The 17,166-nt window shown below is 52.2% G+C and overlaps 1 protein-coding gene across 1 annotated transcript in view; it reads right to left on the bottom strand.

Annotated features, from left to right (window-relative positions):
• Positions 1 to 16,796, bottom strand: part of CDH22 (cadherin 22) — a 68,664-nt gene extending 51,868 nt beyond the window's left edge. The window contains 2 exon segments of the mRNA XM_006091354.3: positions 7,265 to 7,559; positions 16,551 to 16,796. Of these exon segments, the coding sequence (XP_006091416.1) occupies positions 7,265 to 7,559; positions 16,551 to 16,796 (541 nt within the window).
• Positions 16,797 to 17,166: the final 370 nt, after the last annotated feature.

Genomic DNA, 17,166 nt, shown 5'->3' with positions numbered 1-17,166 from the left:
GGTGTGTGTGTGTGTGTGTGTGTGTGTGTGTGTGTGTGTGTGTCCAAGCCGCCCCCTGAGAGGAAGGTCTCTCCACATTTAAATGAGGCGCTCTGTTAAGTTGTCTGGTCACCTTGTTCATTTGGGCCAGCGACATTCTAAGTTTTTGCAGGAGCATCCCTCTGCCAGTTGCAGAAAGTGAACATTTATCTTTGCTTATAATTCAGTTCCATTCAGTCCCCCAACATCCATAGAGCACCCTTTATGCTGGATCCTTGAGGACAGGATGGTGGCTCTACCACCTTTGTACCCCCTGCCACAATGGGCACAGGGCCTGGCACAGAAAATGTGCTCATGTTTGTTGAGTGATTTGCTGATGGAAAAGACAAAGAAAGACACTGGTACACTCCTTCCTGTCCAGATCACCTGGGCTGTGGGGTGCTCCTGAAGGCCAGGGCCTCTGCTCCTCTCTGCCACCTCTTCCCACCAGAAACCTCCTGTCCTGTCCCCCTATGCCCATCCCCATCTGGGTGGAGAGAGCCAGTGCCGTTGCTAGGCAAGGAGATATTGCACATATAGATCTTCCTGGACTTTAATTAAAAACATCTTTAGAAGTTGTCTCTGCAGAGGCCAGCGATTGATTCTTGGCTTGGGCCTGAGGGCTGCTGAGCTACACTCTCTTGGCTGCAGATGGGACACTTAGAAGCTCCCAGCCTGCTGCTGCCCTCCCCAAATGGGGCCCTTGGGAACGCACTGCCTCCTGCCCTCCTCCTGTCCTCTCTGCCCCGACGCCCCCTGCACTGGATTTAGCAATCAGATAGTATGCTATCCCAATTTTATTTCTCTTCCTCTCGTGAACCTCAGTTTCCTCGGCTGTAAAATGGGGGTGTCAACACTTAACCCAAGAGAGTTCCTGGGAGGGTGAAATGCGATGAGGGACGGGAAAGTGCTTTGCAAGCTGCAAAGTCTTGTGCAGGCTAAAGAAACAGTTTTGGCTGTTGGCGAGGCAGGCCAAGGGAAGTAGCTCAGATTCTGGTTTCAGGGTCTGGGTCTGGGTCTGGCTCTAGTTCTGCCTCTGGAACCTCAGGCAAGTTACTTTATCTCCCTCTGAATTTATTTCCTCGTTGATAAAATGAGGACAATAATATCTGCCTTGTTTGTTCTCCAGGATTGTGAGAATAAAGGAAAATTGCTCCGCGAAAGCAGTATTGGCTGATAGCTATTATTTAGTGAATATCCCAGTGCAAACTCTACTACAAAACAGTCTTTTCCATCCATTAAAGATGCTGCACAGAGAGGAACTGGAACAGATGGGAAAGTGGCGGTGGCAGAGCCCTGCCCACCTCCAGTCTGTTGAGCCCCAGTTCCACGGTCCAGCAATGTCAAGCCTATGGCATATCAGCCACCACATTCTCCTGCCTTTGCTCAGAGCAGACATCACTAATCAGTTGCGGCTTTTTTTTCTGCTGAGGCTGAATGAAACTGCAGACTCCTTCTTAGCACAGCCCTAAAGTCACTACCAAATGATCAGAGTTGTTACCAGAAATAAAACTGATCTGCCACCACTTCGAGGTCAGGAGCCATATCGCGCTTATCTTTGCATCCCCACATAATAGGCACGGATCTGTGTTTACTGAATTGAAAGCAGCCGCTTATTTTTTTATCCCTTTGGGGCCATATATAAAATAGGTGCTAATAAATGTTTGGTAAGTTGGGTGACTCATATTTGCAACCCCTACAGGGCCAAGTACATGGGGGTCCTTGTATATAATGGGTGCTAATACACATTTGTGGACTTAATTCAATTACTTATCTTTCTATCCCCCGCAGTGCCCAGAATAAAGTAGTAGCTAATAGATGTGTGTTGGATTGAACTTCCCATTTCTGCATCCTCAACAGTGCCAAGTATATTGTCTTATGCATAGTTGGCATGAATAAGTGGGTGGAGTTGAACTGGGCTCCCGCGACTGATTCTTGCTGCCCACTAGTCAGGTCTGACACCCAGGGGAAGGGGTCTGGTGCCCCTATATCAAGAGATTATCTGTCCAGCTCTTCTCATCAAAACATACGTGTTGATCTCATCCAGCCTGAAGCCTTACATTTCCTCTGTGTGTGGATGACTTCCAACATCGTATCTCTAGCCCCGATCTCACTCCTGACCTTCAGACTCAGAGATCCAACTGTCCCCCTGACAACTCCGCTCGGATTCCTAGTAAGCGTCTCAATCCTAACCTGTCCAATAACGAGTTCTTAATTTTGTGCTGGAAACTTGCTCTTTCCTGGATCATTCCCAATCCCAGCAAAGCAGCTGCATCCATCCAGAGACTCAGACCAAAAATGTCAGCATCATCCTTGTCTCATCTCTCATTCCCCACATCCAATCCCTCATAAACCCTGTTGGCTCTACCTTCAACATCCATCCATAAACCCATATCTTCTCACCACTTACACTGGTCCAAGTCACCATCACCTCTTGCCCACAGGACTGCGATTGCCCTCTCCCTAATCTTCCTACTTCCAACCTTGCTCCCTACAGTCTATTTTCAACATGGTGGGCAACACTCATCGTTTATATATATAAGTTGGGTCATACTCCCTAGCTCTCTCAGAGTGCAACTGAAAACCTTTCAATGGCTGCAAAGTCCTAAGAGACCCTGCCCTGCCCTGGTACCTTTTCTGACCTCAGTGGACACTCACTTATTCCTCTCTTCACCCACACTGACCTTTTTGCTATTCCTCAAACATGACAAACACACTATGCCTCAGGGCCTTTGCACTTGCTATTCATGGTCTGGAACAGTCTTCCTCCAGTGTAGTGTTTCTCCAAGTGTGGTCCCTAAACCAGCAGCATCAGCATCACCTTGGAATTTGTTTTAAAAAATGGGAACATTCCTAGCAGCCCAGTCCTACTGAATCAGAAAGCCTGGGGGAAGGCAGCCATCTGTGTTTTGTCCTTCAGGCAATACAGATGCACAATATAGTATGAAAACTACTGTTTCACATGGCTCCTTGGCTCACTCCCTTGGTTCCTTCAGATCTTTGTTCAAATGTCATCTTATAAAAAGAAGGGCTGCCTTAGTCGGTTTGGATCAGTGGATAGAGTGTCGGCCTGCGGACTGAAGGGTCCTGGGTTCAATTCCGGTCCAAGGCACATGCCCTGGTTGCCGGCTCGATCCCCAGTGTGGGACATGCAGGAGGCAGCCAATCGATGATTCTCTCTCATCATTGATGTTTCTATCTCTCCCTCTCCCTTCTTCTTTGAAATATCTATATCTATATTGATATAGATATAAAAGCCTTCCCTAACTCCTCTCTCTAAAATAGCACTCTCCCAATACAGAGTGGGGCACAAGTAGGGTTACAGTTGTGAGTACTTGAAACACAGAATTTATTCTTGTTTTCTTATGTATTAATTAAATCTACTTTTGTCCCACCCTGTGTAATTCCCAATCCCCTATTCTTTACAGCACTTACACCACTGGGTATATAATATATTGGCTTGTTTATTTATTTCCTGTCTCTCTCCCTGCTCTATACATAGGCTTCCTAAGAGTCTCCAGTGCCTGGAACAGTGCCTGGCACATAGCAGGCACTCAATAAATATCTGTTGCATGAATGAAATCCCTGAATGCTCAGAAGAAAACTTGGGGCCCAGAGAGGGGCAGGGACTTGGCCAAGGTCATGAGGAAAGCCAGACCTCCTGACTCAGCTGCAGGACCTGTTTCGGGGGCTCAGCTTGGCTGGCGTGCCTCTCCTCAGAAGCGGAAGCGTGGCGGCTTGTGGGAGGCCCCCGGCTCACTTTCCTTCCCTTTTAAGCTGGGAGCGGTTTAATTTGCGAGCTCTGCTGCCTTTCATGTCCCAAGCTGCGTCCCTGCTCCTTCTGATCTCCGAAGCTGCCCAGACCCGGTGCCGCTTGTCCGCCCCGCCCCCGTTGGCCCAGAACACGAGGCTCGGTAATTGTGACTGATTTTCAAAGCCGCCTGGAGTTTCCGCACGCACCCGGTGTCGAATTCGCTTCTCCTTCAAAAAGTTGCTCAAATGAAATAAACGCATTTAATTTCTGCTTCTTCCCTCCCCCTCCTGGGCTTCCTGGCTTGTTGAGTCCCCTGCCTGACTTTTTCCTGAGTGGAATGTCAGAGTGAGGGGGCTGGGAGAGGGAGGTGAGGCAGGGCTGGGGCTCCTTAGGGTGGTGCTTGTGAAGTTGGGGGCTGGCTCTGCCTCCTACTGGCTGGGCGACCTTGAATGAGTCCTTGCCCTTCTCTTGGTCTCAGTTTCCCCACGTGTGACACAAGGACCCTGGCCACTCCCAACAGTCTGGGAGCCAAGCTCAGCGACTTGCTCGGTCACTGCCTTGCTATGTGACTGTGAGCACAGTTTCTCCTCTCTGAGCCTCGGTGTTCCGATTTGTTTGATGGGGATGCTACCATCAGTCCTGCCACCTCTTTGAGTTGAAGAGAGAGTGACCTAATGATAGACAAGCCATCCCGGTGGATATGGGGCTGGGCCTCCCTCTGGAGCCCCCACCCCACCATCTGCATCCATTCTCCATACAGCAGCTGGGGAGCTGTCTAGAATGCAAGTCTGCTCATGCTACTTCCTTGCTTAAGCCTTCCCAGGCTCCGTGCTTCCCTCAGGTCCTGGGATATGGCTCCTGCTTCCTTCTCCAGCCTCCTTTATGGTCTTTTCCATGTGGGAATGAGCAGGTCAGTTCTGGGTGAAGAGAGACAGGGCCATATCCTCCTAGGCCAGAGTTTGAATCCAGTAGTAGGAGCTGCTGGACCTGGGAAGTCAGGGGCTTGAGCCACCTGTGACTTGCTGTATGACCTTGGACACATTACTGCCCCTCTGAGCCTCAGTTTCCCCCATTTGCAAAATTGATTTCTAAGTACTCATTGGGCTCTGAGAGTCCAGGGGGGTCTTTGCTACTGACAACTTCCAAATTTATCTCTGCAGCCCAGACCTCTCACTGAGCCTGTATATTGAACTGCCATTTCCAAGATCTCCACTTGGTTAGCTAATGAATACTTCCAACTCTGCACATCTGAAACCAAACTCCCGACTTCCCTCCACCCTCCAAATCTGCCCCTTCCATCTCAGTAAGTGGAAATGCCGTCTATTTAATTGCCCAGGTCAAAATCTCAGTAGTTTTCTTTCTCTCACACCCCACATCCGATCCATTAGCAAATGCTTTCAGCTCTACTTTCAAAATCTATCCATAAGTCGACCTCTTTTCAATACCCTCACTGGTACCACCTTGTTCCATGCCACCATCATTTCCTGTCTAGGTAATTGCAATATTCTCTTCTCCTCAATGGGCACTCTGCCTCTGCCCTCCCCCCTCCCCCCTCGCCCCCACCACCTAAGCATCACAGAACAGCCAGGGGATCCTATTAAAACTGGGATCATGTCACTCTTCTGAATAAGCCCATCTGCTGACTTCTCAGCTTGCTCAGCATAAAAGGCAAAGCCCTGACTATGGTCTACATGGCTGCAAGACCTGGTTGCCGCTCCACTTCTCCTCGGGGATTTTGCATGTATAGTCCCCTCTGCCTGGAATGCTCTTCCCCCAGGGCCCATGCTTTCACATCCATCAGGTCTCTGCTTCAATGTCATCTCCTCAGAGACGCCTTCCCAGATCAGAGATCTGTTTGTTTACTGGCTTATTTGCTTACTGAGAGCAGGGAGGCTTGACTGCCTTTTCACTGCTGTGTCCCCAGTGCCTGGCACATAGTAGATCCTCACACATATTTCTTAAATGAATGAAAGAAGACACCCAAATAGATACACAGCATGTCACATGGATGCACAGGCCTTAAAGTGCCATTTGACCAGCCATGGATGTGCACACCAGGCACACATGTGGACCTACTGTGTGTGTGCATCCCTGCTGACACCCACATTCACACCCTCACTGTTCCCTTCTTCCACCACCCCTTTGTGCCCATCAATTTCTCTGGTTCACTTCCTCCTCTTCAGTTCCTGACTGCCTGCTCATTATCTGCCAATCTGCCAGTTTAGTTCCATCTGGGGAAGCTGGGGTTGACTGCACTTTCCTCCAAGAACTCAAATACCCCTGGCATCTGACATGCAGCCGTGGAGCTGGAAGGCCCAGAGAGCAGCAGCACGGAGCCCACAGTGCTCAGTGATGGAGCATGGTCTAGGACCAGGGTCGCTGCTCCGGGTCCAGCCTGGCTGGCAGGTGCTTAGGTTAACACGGGGGCGGGAGGGGTGGGGAGGAGACGGCAGCTACTGGCTTTACGAGGAGCCCTAGGCCAAGTGGAGCCTTGGTGGTCAGCCACCTGCATGTGGGCCCCATGGAAGGAGAGGACAGACCACCCAACCTTTAGCTTCAGTGCTCCCTGCTGGGCAAATGTGTTTTTGATGCGGCCAAGTCTGAGATCTTCTTGCAGATGGGACTTGTGAGGTATGTGCTCCCTTTTCCACACGTACCCAGTGCCCTGGGTGTTTGCAGCCTGCCAGACACATGCACTTGAGCCTGTGTTGGGGGCTCAGTGTCTCTGTGAACTGTGTCCCCAGGGGGCTGCATGTTGGTGCGCTGGGGCCTCCTGAGGGCAGTGAAGGGAGCCATCTGAACGCTGCACCTGGCTGTGCCCGGGCCTGTCCACGGCCACCCTCTGGTGGAGTGGGCCCAGGATGGTAATACTCACTGTGGCTATTTCTTGTGTTTGTGTAGGTGACTGTGTCTGTGCATAAGCTCCATCTGTGCAAAGGGCTGTTTCCTGGGAGGGGTTGTATGTGGCTATGTTGGGTGTTTGGCTGTGTCTGGTTGTGTGGTTGGTCAGTTTCGGCTGTGTCCCACTCTGGTTGTCTTTGGTTGTAGGTGTACCTGTGTCCTGCTATACCTGCGTCTGGGTGGGATTGTGACCAAGGGCTGTACGGTGTGTGTGGAGTTCAACTCTGGTGAAGGACTGGGTACGGTGGACAGCTGAGCTGGTATGTGAGGCTGGGTCTATATGTGGGTGTAAGACTATGTCCGAGTGTGTGTCTGAGTCCACATGGAGACCCATGTTCATGTGGGGATGATGTCCATGTATGTGCCTGAGGTCACATGCATGCCTCTGTGACTGTATCCAGGTCTATGCCCGAGCCTGTGGTCACCTGGCTCACACCAGTACCCTTTGCCCTGGGGTAGCAGATCCTGTCACTCCTGCCCCTCCAAGCAGTGTCAGCCACTCCCCCCACGGCGGGCTCCCACTCAGAACCTGGCAGCTCCCCTTCCCCCTCACCCTGGCCTACCCCGGCCCCCCAGGGTCCCGCAGCCCACCTGTGGGGGACAGCTCAGCCACACTGCCAATGTAGGGGCCATGCAGGAAGCGGGGCTCACTGTCGTTGATGTCCTGCACCTTGATGATGAACTCCGACTCGGGCTCCAGCAGGCGGTTGGTGGCGCGGTCCCGAGCCTGGGCCCGCAGCGTATAGAAGGTTTTCTGCTCACGGTCCAACCGCTCCATGGCATGGATGTCACCTGTCAGCTCATCGATCAGGAAGATGGTGCCTGCGCCCTCACCCGAGATGGTGTACTTGATGGCCCCGTCACCCTCGTCGGAGTCCGAGTGGATCTGGAGAGGCAGGGAGGAAGACAGGGTGGAGGTGGGGGAGGAAGCTCCTCTCGTGGGAATCCCGCAGGGACCTGTTCCTAAGCATGTCCCTTCTTTAACACACCCATCCTTCAATAAAAACACAGGCCTGGGGAGCCATGCCTCACCCCTGTCTGGGCCTCACCAGCCCTCCGCAGCTCTCCCTGCTCCAGCCCTGCCCCCATAATCTACCTTTCGCTCTGCAGCTGGACAGCTCAGCCTCGGAGGCAGATCTGAACACTCCCTTCCCTGCTTGCAGCTCTCCCATGGCTCCCCGTTGCCTTTACAAAGCAGCCCAGAGCCACTTCCACACCAATGGGCTCCTCTTTGAGCACTCTGTCCTCACTTCTCTGCTTACTTAAACTCTGCTCCTCCCGCAGCTCCGTTCAATGCCGCCTCTTCCCCAAGCTTTTCTGGATCCCCGTCCCCATGCCCTCCAGGACCTCTGCAGTTCAGTACATCAGCCATCATTATCATGTTCAGCTTGTGGGATGGCTGTAGCCAGTGTTTCTCCAGCCTCATGTGCATGCAAATCACCTGAGGATCTTGTTAAAATGCAGATTCTGACTTAGTAGGTCTGGGAGTGGGGCCTCAGTTAGCATTTCTAATAGGATCCAAGCTGCTGTCCAATCTCCTGAGGCTCTGAGCCCCCAGAGGTCAGGGCTGCTATCTTACTCCTCTTACTCACATCTGGAGAGCCAGCCTCAGGGCGTGGCACATGAGGGGGACAGGGCATGAAGGGAGAGAAGAAAAAAAGGGGATGCAAATTGAAGGAGCACTTACTATGTGCCAGGCACCATGCTAAGCAATTTACATATTTATCTAGTTCAGGGTTCTTTATAGAAAAAAATAGTACTTGAGTAGGTTTTGCTACAAATATTATAGTTTTTTTGTTTGTTTGTTTGTTTTTTTTAGTTTCCCATGGGGAATTGGAGAAATGGGATGATTTGCTCCTTGGAGGAACTGGACTGGTCCACAGCCTGGCCTTCTCACTCCATCCTCAAGCCTCCAGGGAGGAGCCCGGGTGGAGGAAGCGGCATTACAGCCTGGCCTTGGCTGCAGCAGCATCTCCCTGTGTGGCCACTGCCCCTCTCTGGGCCTCAGTTGCCTCCTCTGTAACATGTGATCTAATAGCACCTCTCTCCTAGAGGTGTTGGGGGACAGTTGAGTTGAAATCACACAAGGCCCTTAGCACCTGCCTGGCACCACATGACACAGTATTTAACAGCCAGCATGGCAGGAATACTGTCCAAGGGGTGGTACCACAGGAGGGCCCTGCGGGGCCAGGCAGGAGCCGTGAGGTTGCTAGATCACAGAGAGGTTCAGGGGCCGAGGGAGCTGGGGCGAGGGAGAGGAGAGAGACTGTTTGTCGCAGGCAGGGAGCTTTGTCACTATCTCAACAGCCAGCACAACCACACTGGCATGTGCGAACTGAAAATCAGCCCTGCCTGAGACATAATAAGTGTCCAGTAAATGGTCGCTATCGTATTATTATGTTATTACAAAATGTTGGCCATATATAACTGGGATTTAGTCCAGGCCCTCTTAGGCTCCAGATCCCAGCCTCTTTCCTCTGCACGGAGATCTTGTGGGCAAGCAACCAGCCAGCAGACTGTTCTCCCAAAGAGAAACACCTAAGTCCTTATCCTCTAATGCTCCAATCCCCGAGGCAGCTCTGAGCAGAAGCAAATGCATCCAATGTAGCGGGTGACCTTGGGTGGTCCCCACTCCTCGCTGAGCTTCCACAGAGATGGGGTGTGAAGGAGAGAATCCCCAAGTCCCTTGTCTGGCCAGGACCCCGTGTCCCCCAGCCCACTCAGTGGGATAAAGGTGCCAAATGAAGTCATCACCGAGGGGGACGAAAGCCCAGCCCTGGCCATGCTGGAGGAGTGGGGGAATAAATTCTGCTGGTGGAACTTTGTGTCTGAAAGGTGGATTATAGAAGTGCCATTTGGAAGATTGAATGGCCCATAAACATTTTCATATTTCATTAGCCGATTAATGGGCATCTCTCTCTTTTTGGCGAGTCTGCTGATTCTCAGCAGAAATTGCGGGGAGTAAATGGAGGCGGCTGGTGGAACCTTTCTGGGTCCCCATCCTGTTATAGATTGCCCCAATTAATGCCTGTCCTGGGCTCCACCAAGAAGCCTTCTTCCTGTCCAGTTACTGTTAATAGATTTCTCATAAGTGGCTGGATTGTAAAAACCTCATAACTCAGTTTAATGCCCCCCATAAAATTATCTCAGAACGGCGGCCCTGAATCATTGGCAGTGCCGGGATGAGGAGACCTGTCTCTCCTGTTGCTGTTTGTGCTTTTCCTCCACATCTGCCCAGGGGACATGGCCACAGGAGAGGGTGGGCCTGTTCCATCTTAGAGTGCCTGCACCCACTTTCCAATCAGACCTGGCATCTGCTTACTTCATCAGCAAACGTTCCTGAGCAGTGAGCAGAATACCGGCATACCTCGGAGACATTGCGGGTTCGGTTCCAGACACCACAATGAAGTGAGTATTGCAATAAAGCAAATCATATATTTTTGCTGGTGAAGGCTCTTGCCTTCAATTTGTAAAACAACAATAACAACAACAACAAACCCACCAACACCAGCATGTGTGAAGCGAAGTGCAATAAAACAAGGTGTGTCTACAGTTCCCTACCATTTGGGGGGATGCTTAACAGCTATAATCTTACTCGTTTTCATCACTGCCACATGGAACACTATTATTCTTCCATTTCTCAGATAGGAAAACTGAGGTACAGACAGGAGGAGCCAGCCCCTGATCCTATGACTTGTGACCACGGGCTTGTTACTTTTACCTCTCTGAGCCCGTTCCGCCCTCCCCTGAGAAATCAGATCCAGCCCTACCTGGTGCAGGTGTGGTGAGGCTTAAATGAGAACATGTAATGACCTAAACACTATAAATGGCTGTTTTCTTCTCTTTCTTTCTCCTGAGTCTTCCTCATGTCCCTGCAGCCCTTGACATTTTCACTCAGACCCCGGACAGGGATCAGTGGAACTCAGGGGTGATGTCATCAATGTTTTTCCATGAAGAATGACACAGAGTTCACGCTGGGGCCCAGTGGCTACCCTCTGGGGACTGCAGAGTCAGACAGGGCTGGTCAGCCTGGGCAGGAGCTAGGAGCTGAGGATTCGGGCTGGTCTGGGGCTGCCTGCCCTGCTTGCCTGGCCCTGCTCTGCAGTGGGGAGGGAGGGAGTGCCTGTGGCCCCACCTGAGGAGGACATTTCTCAAGACTTCCAGCTGTGAGTGGAGGCTGGAGGCTGGTGCTCTCATTTATCGATCACTTGCTACATGTCAGACATGTGCTGGTGTTGCAGGCCTCCGCAGTAATGGATTTAACTTTATGGGGTACATAGATGCACCCCGTTTTCCAGGTGAAGAGACGGAGATGGGCCCTGATCTGTTTGACTCCTATGCACAGGTTGGTCCCCTGCAGCCTCTGGGGATCCGGTGAGTCCACTTGCAATGCTTCTGGCTGAGGAAGAGGAACGGGAGGAGGGAGTGGGCCGCAGGGCAGTCATTGGGCTGCACGGCTTGCGGGGAGGCCCGGACGCTCATCTTTTTGCCCTGTACTCGGCAGGCCACAGTCATTGGCACCTCTTCAGTCCGAGCCTCTATTTCACCATTTGGAAAAGGACTTCAAATCACAAGTCAGGAAAGGTGACAAGCTTTGGCTTCAGGATTTGTTGGGTGCCAGCTTCAGTTTTGTCACTGACCTGTTGCATAACCCTGGGTAAGAGGCAATCCTTCTCTGAGCCTCAGTTTTCCCATCTGTACATTGGGCTGATTTAATCTTTCCATAGATTTCAAAGATTCATAAGATCATATGTGGAAGCTCCTGGCACATAGTAGGTGCTCAATGCAAATTCACTTCCTTTCCCTTTCCCACCCTAGTCTCAGGAGGATTTGAGGGTCAAATCCTGATCCACTGGAGATATAGGGGCCATCATGCAATATTTGCTTGGAGTCTTTTAAATTCAGCTTGTTTCCTCCTTCAGTTGGTCCTCTCAGATGCCCTCCAATTTGGTTGCAGAACCCTCACCCTGCCCTGTCCCCCTGTCCCATGCACACTCCTCTGGAGCACCTCAATGCTGCATATCGGTCTCCCCAGCTGTCATGGGCCTCAGGGGCATGGACTAACTGGTTACTCTCTGTCTGAACTCCCCAGGCCTGGCACACACTAGTGCCCTGACAATGCCTGCAGAGAAAATACAGATAGATGGGAAAGTGGAATGTGTCTGTGTGTATGCACACGAGAGTGGAGATTTTGAGCTCCTTGAGGGTCAAGCATATGGCTTTGTTTCCAGCTCCCCAGCATCCGGCACAGGGCACAGCACCAAACACACTGAATAAATGAATAATGAAATAAACAGCTGTCATTAGACTTCCCCAATGTCTTCTAGGCTTTCTGCAAGGTCCAATCACTGTTAAATCACAGGTACACACGAGCTAGACTAGGGAGGGGAGTCACTGGGCACACTTCCAGACCCTTGACCATGACCTCATTGATATCTCATAGTGATCTTGTGAATTAGAGATTACGCTCTCCCCGTTGTATAGATTGGCAAACTGAGGCCCAGAGAGGGCCTAAGGTCACAGCTAACAAGAGGCAGCCCCAAGGCCTGTCCGACTCCCCATCCTGGGTTCTTTCCATTGCATCGAGTGTGGATAGCCCAGGAGGAGACTGCCTCTCCCCAATCCCAGCCTCAGATCATAAACAACACACAAACACAAGAGTGAGTGCTTCCACCCGGGGGGGCTGAAAAGCAGGATTTATGAGGCCATTAATTACTTCCTCCTAATTAAATCAAAATTAAATGCGAGCAGAGGTACGTTTTCCTTATTAAAGACAATTAAATGGACAGTGCAGCTACGCAAATAAAACGAGTCCAGGATTTAAACAGAAAGCAAATCAAATAAAAAGCCTCTCCCAGAATAAGGGGTCTGTTCGCGCCTGTGCTACTCGTAAACCAGGAGTTCATCAATTTTCTTTAAATATTAGCAACTTAATTAAATCTGCTCTCCTTCCCACTTTAATCCTGCCGTATATCTAAAATAGATCTCACTGCCCACAGGAGCTGGTCATAAGGGCTGACCCCATAATTCTAGCTTTTTTAAAAAAAGAATTAAAAACCCTACAAAATCCACATCCAACTGACAGAGGCCTCCGGGGAAATTACAATTTGGGAAAGGGATTAGTCAACGTACCCAGATTGTATGGAAATGTTGGGAGGTTGCTTTAAGGGTGGGTCTTGTGAGAAGGTGAGTGGAAGAGGTGGGCTAGGCTGCCGCTGCCGAGGGGGCAGGACAGCGAAGGGAGCTGCCTGCATGGGGCTTTGGTGACAACCTCGGAGCCCAGTGCTTCCTGCGGGTGCTGACAGGAGCCTGGCGGTGAGTGATGGAGGCGGCGGTTGTAAAATAGGTTACCGTGGGGGCCAGGGTTCACTGGAGATGGTGCTGTTGCTAAGCTACCTTTGGAATTCGACAAGGACAGATGCTCCCAGTGGCTCCCTGGGGCAGGGGACCTGGAAGCAGTGAATTAACTGAAACTGTGGAGAAGTCCTTTCTCCCCGAAGAGCAAGAGAGCATAGCGTGAGTGTGTGTGTGTGTGTGTGTGTGTGTGTGTGAGTGTGTGCACACGCATGCACACAACCACTTGTACAAGCACGGGATTCGACTAGAAAGGGGACAGGTGGGTTTTTAAAAGCCCAAGCTCATATTCCCTGAGTGAGGAGTGAGCTAGAGACCACCTGCCCCCGCTCTGGTGAGAAACCAGAACATCAGGTGGCGGAGAGGCTTTCAGGGTTTAGAGCAGGGTGTGTAGTGTCCGTGTAGATGGTTTTCTCAACGTGGTGGAAATATTATCACAGGGTGAGCCCTGTGATAATAAAAGCGCATACTGAGCACGTGCCAGGATCTTGACATATGCTGACTCACTGAACCCTCATCACAGCCATTTGAGGAGGTGCTAGGCCCTCTCAACAGATAAGCAAACGGAGGCACAGATATGTTAAACAACGTGCCCGCGGTCAGAGATAACGAGCGGGCGAGCATGGGTTTGAGATCTGGCAGTCTGGCTCCCACTGGCCCCCGGAACCACACACTACCACCCTCCACAGAAAGTGTGCTTTGGGCAAACGTTTGCAAACAGATGGCCGTTCTCTTTCCTCCTTGCACAGGGTGCTTTTCTGGAGGTGGCCTTGAAAGCAAGAGAGGAGGGGCTCTGGGTGCAGATGACGAAGGGGTTGGATGGAATAGTTATGACAGCAGCGGGGATGCTGGGAGAGGTTGCTGTGAGATGAACACCCCTGGCTGGGCACAATGGTTGCATCTTAATAGACGTTCATACAGAACAGTTAAACCTTCTGGGGCCGGGAGCTGGTGTCAGAGATCTGGTCAATGGCTTGATTCTGTCACTGTGTTGCTGTGGCCTTGGCATGATATTCCCTGCCTCTGGCCTGTTTCCCCCTCTTATAATGAAGGAACTTACTAGGGCCCTCCCATCGCTGACAGACTGTGGTTCCAGGAGATGGGTGGGGTTTGGCCCATGCCACTGAGATGATGGTATGGCTGGATGGGTGCAGCGGTGAGTCAGCGGTTTCTCTGATCTTTTCAGGATGTGGGCGGCTGGGCTGCGGAGGCCTTCTCAGAGCCCCCGCTGCTGGACAGACAACAGGGCTGGGCTGCCTGAGACCACCACCACTGACATTTAGGCAGATGTGTCAGACTCCTCCCCTTTCTCTCTGGGGTTCCCCGAAGCCCTTCTCCCAGGCCTGGAGGGTTCAGAGACGGTTGGAGAATCCAGCTGGGACTGGCCTCTGACACACACATGTTCAAATCCTGGCCAAGCCACTTGGCCCCTCTATGACTCTGCCCTCTCTGAGCCTTGGTTTCCTTGCCTACATAAGGGAACAATGACTTCTATCTTGCAGTTCAAGAGTTAAGTGCTTCATATAGGAAAGATAAAGAAACAATAAACAAGCCACCAGGCTGCAGGCAACACACATTATGCGCTCAGTTTCCTTCTTCAATCCTTTCAACAACCCTAGGAAGCCAGCTCTCTTAGCCCCACTCTTAGAGATGAAGAGGCTGAGGTCCAGGAGGTGAAGTGACTTGTTTAAGGTAATGTGGTTCATGGGTTGGCAGAGCCAGGCCTCGGAGCCAGGCGTGTCTGCTCCAAAGCCCGTATTCTTGGCTGCCTCACCATCGGCGACTGTCGAGCTGGCACCGGTTCCTCTTTCCCCATCCCTTCACCCCATTCTACCAGACCCACCATGTCACTGCCCTGGCTAGGAGTCAGGAGCTGTTGGTTCTGCCACTAGTTGGCTTGAGCAAGGCATGAGCCTCTCTGAGCTCTAGCTGTCAAATCCTCATTTGCTGAGTTGCGCGGATCAAATCCAGCCACATGTATGGAGGGGGAAAGTAGCCAAGGACCAGGGATGACTGTCAAGATGAGAGAAAACCTGGGTCTCCTGCCCGGCAAATGGAAAGATTACTATCAAGGCTTTCCTCCCGTCCTTGTCTAGGGTCCTGATCCCTGAGCCCCGAACTGAGTGGCCTGGTCAGTCTCCCAATTCTCTGACCCATATCTCAACACACAGGAAACTTCAGAGTTGGTCTCCCCCCATCTCTGCTGATCAAAACTTCCTGGAAAGCTGACTGGCCTTAGCAGAGGCCAGAGAACTCTCCCTGGGTACCACTCTGCTTTTCATGCCCTACAAGCACCCTCCACCTCAACACCCCAGCTACTGACAAGTCTCCAAACTTAGAGGACTAATAAGCTGGGCTCCTTCAGGACTCCAAGCCTTTGCATAGGTTATGGCCTCTTTCCCAGGCTGATGAACTCCTACCTGCACATCAAAACCCAGCTCAGGTGCTTTCTCCTCTAGAAAGCCAGCCAACAGATACTATTTATTGAATGCCTACTCAGTGCCAGGTGCTGCCCTGTTAAGTTTTTTATGCACCAGGCTGTCTCTGCCACGCTGGGGAGCCCCCAAATGGCAGAGGTGGGATTTTACTAATACTTGCCTCTGCCTCTCCAGCATCACAAGTATGAGAGGCTTAGGCACTGAACGGGTGAACAAAGACCTGAGCTCCTTATACTCCTTGGGCACAGATCTTCAGCCACATTAACCATCAGAGTTTGAGAAAATAGCTTTCATTCATTCATTCATTCATTCATTAAACAGTTTGTGAGCAATGTCTGCATTAAGCACTGGGGATTTCATGGGGAGCAGAACAAACACAGTCTAAGAGGAGAGACACACATTAAATGCACAATCAAACAAACACTTGCATAATGAAGTGTCATGAAGGAAAGGTACTTCACGTGGGAGGGCACGGCACAGGGAGGGATGGTCACATACAGGGACCTCTCCTCGCTGGTGTGGGAGGGGCGGCCTCTCTGAGGAAGTGGCCATTGAGCAGAGAGCTGAGTGTGAGTACACAGTAACCATAGAGCAGCAGGGGGTGCAGTTCAGGGGAGGCAACCCAGGAGGGGGTGGGGGTGTCAGGAGTGCTTGGGGCCCCAGGGCCCTGGGCTGAATCTCAGAGAGGGGAGCCTATCTTTGTAGGCAGTGGGGTGGGATTTGGGTTTGTCCCCAAGTGCATGGGAAGCTCTTGAAGCATTTTAAGCGGAGTCGGGAGAGTATGTGTGGGATGTTCAGATTGGCAAATGTGTTTCTACATTCTATGCATCTAGCTACAAGCTGGACTGGCTTACCTCCTAGCACTCTGTGCTCCAAGACTCCAAGGAAGAGGACTAGAGAAGGGCGTGGGGCGGAGGAGAAAAGGGAGAGTGCGGGACCCTGCTGTCTGCCTCCCCTTCACTCCCCCCTCCCCACGTACCCCCCTCCCCGCTAAGGCAGTTGAGACCAGGCACTTAGCGGGTAGGGGAACTGGGGTCCCTTGTGTCTACAGGTGGGTGTCTCCAGGGTGCAGGGTCCCACTTTACCTTGCCCACGTAGAGGGGCTCCGTGCCCGTGTACTCCTCCACCACGAAGAACTGGTTCCAAACCCAGCCGCGCTTCACGCGGCCAGTGCCCAGTGCACCTTCCTGCGGAGCCCCAGGCGCTGGCGTGCCCGCCGCCCACAGGCGTCCCAGCAGAGGTGGCGGTGGTGGCAGCAGGAGCAGCAACAGCAGCAGCACGGGCGACAGCGCAGCTCCCGCCAGCGCCCGCCCATCGGGACGCGGCCTCATGCTTGGCCTGCGCGGGGGCCCAGGAGCACGGACGACCAGAGGCACGCAGCTCGGGTGGCACCACCAAGCAGGCCCACATCACATGGTGGCCTCAGCGAGGCACCCGGACTGGCCGGCACCCCTGAACACCACCCAGCTGCGGGGGCGCCCGGCTGGAGGGGGAGGGGGCGCGGCCGCACCCTGGGCATGGACGGTCCCCAGGGTCCCGCCCGCGCCCCCCTGGAGCCTTCGTGGCGGGGTCACCAGGCAGTCCTCCGCAGCTCCCGAGTCTAGTTTGCGCCATGCTCCTTGCGAAGAGCGCTATCTCGGGTTGTACATATCCGAGGATCCTTAGAGAGCGAAAGGATGTGGAGTCCAGCCGACGCCAGGG

Source organism: Myotis lucifugus, unplaced genomic scaffold (genome assembly GCF_000147115.1).
Source record: "Myotis lucifugus unplaced genomic scaffold, Myoluc2.0 scaffold_90, whole genome shotgun sequence".
NCBI classification, from domain to species: Eukaryota; Metazoa; Chordata; class Mammalia; order Chiroptera; family Vespertilionidae; genus Myotis; species Myotis lucifugus.
The sequence above is the reverse complement of the archived record's forward strand: the minus strand, read 5'-3'. Positions and strand labels throughout refer to the sequence as shown.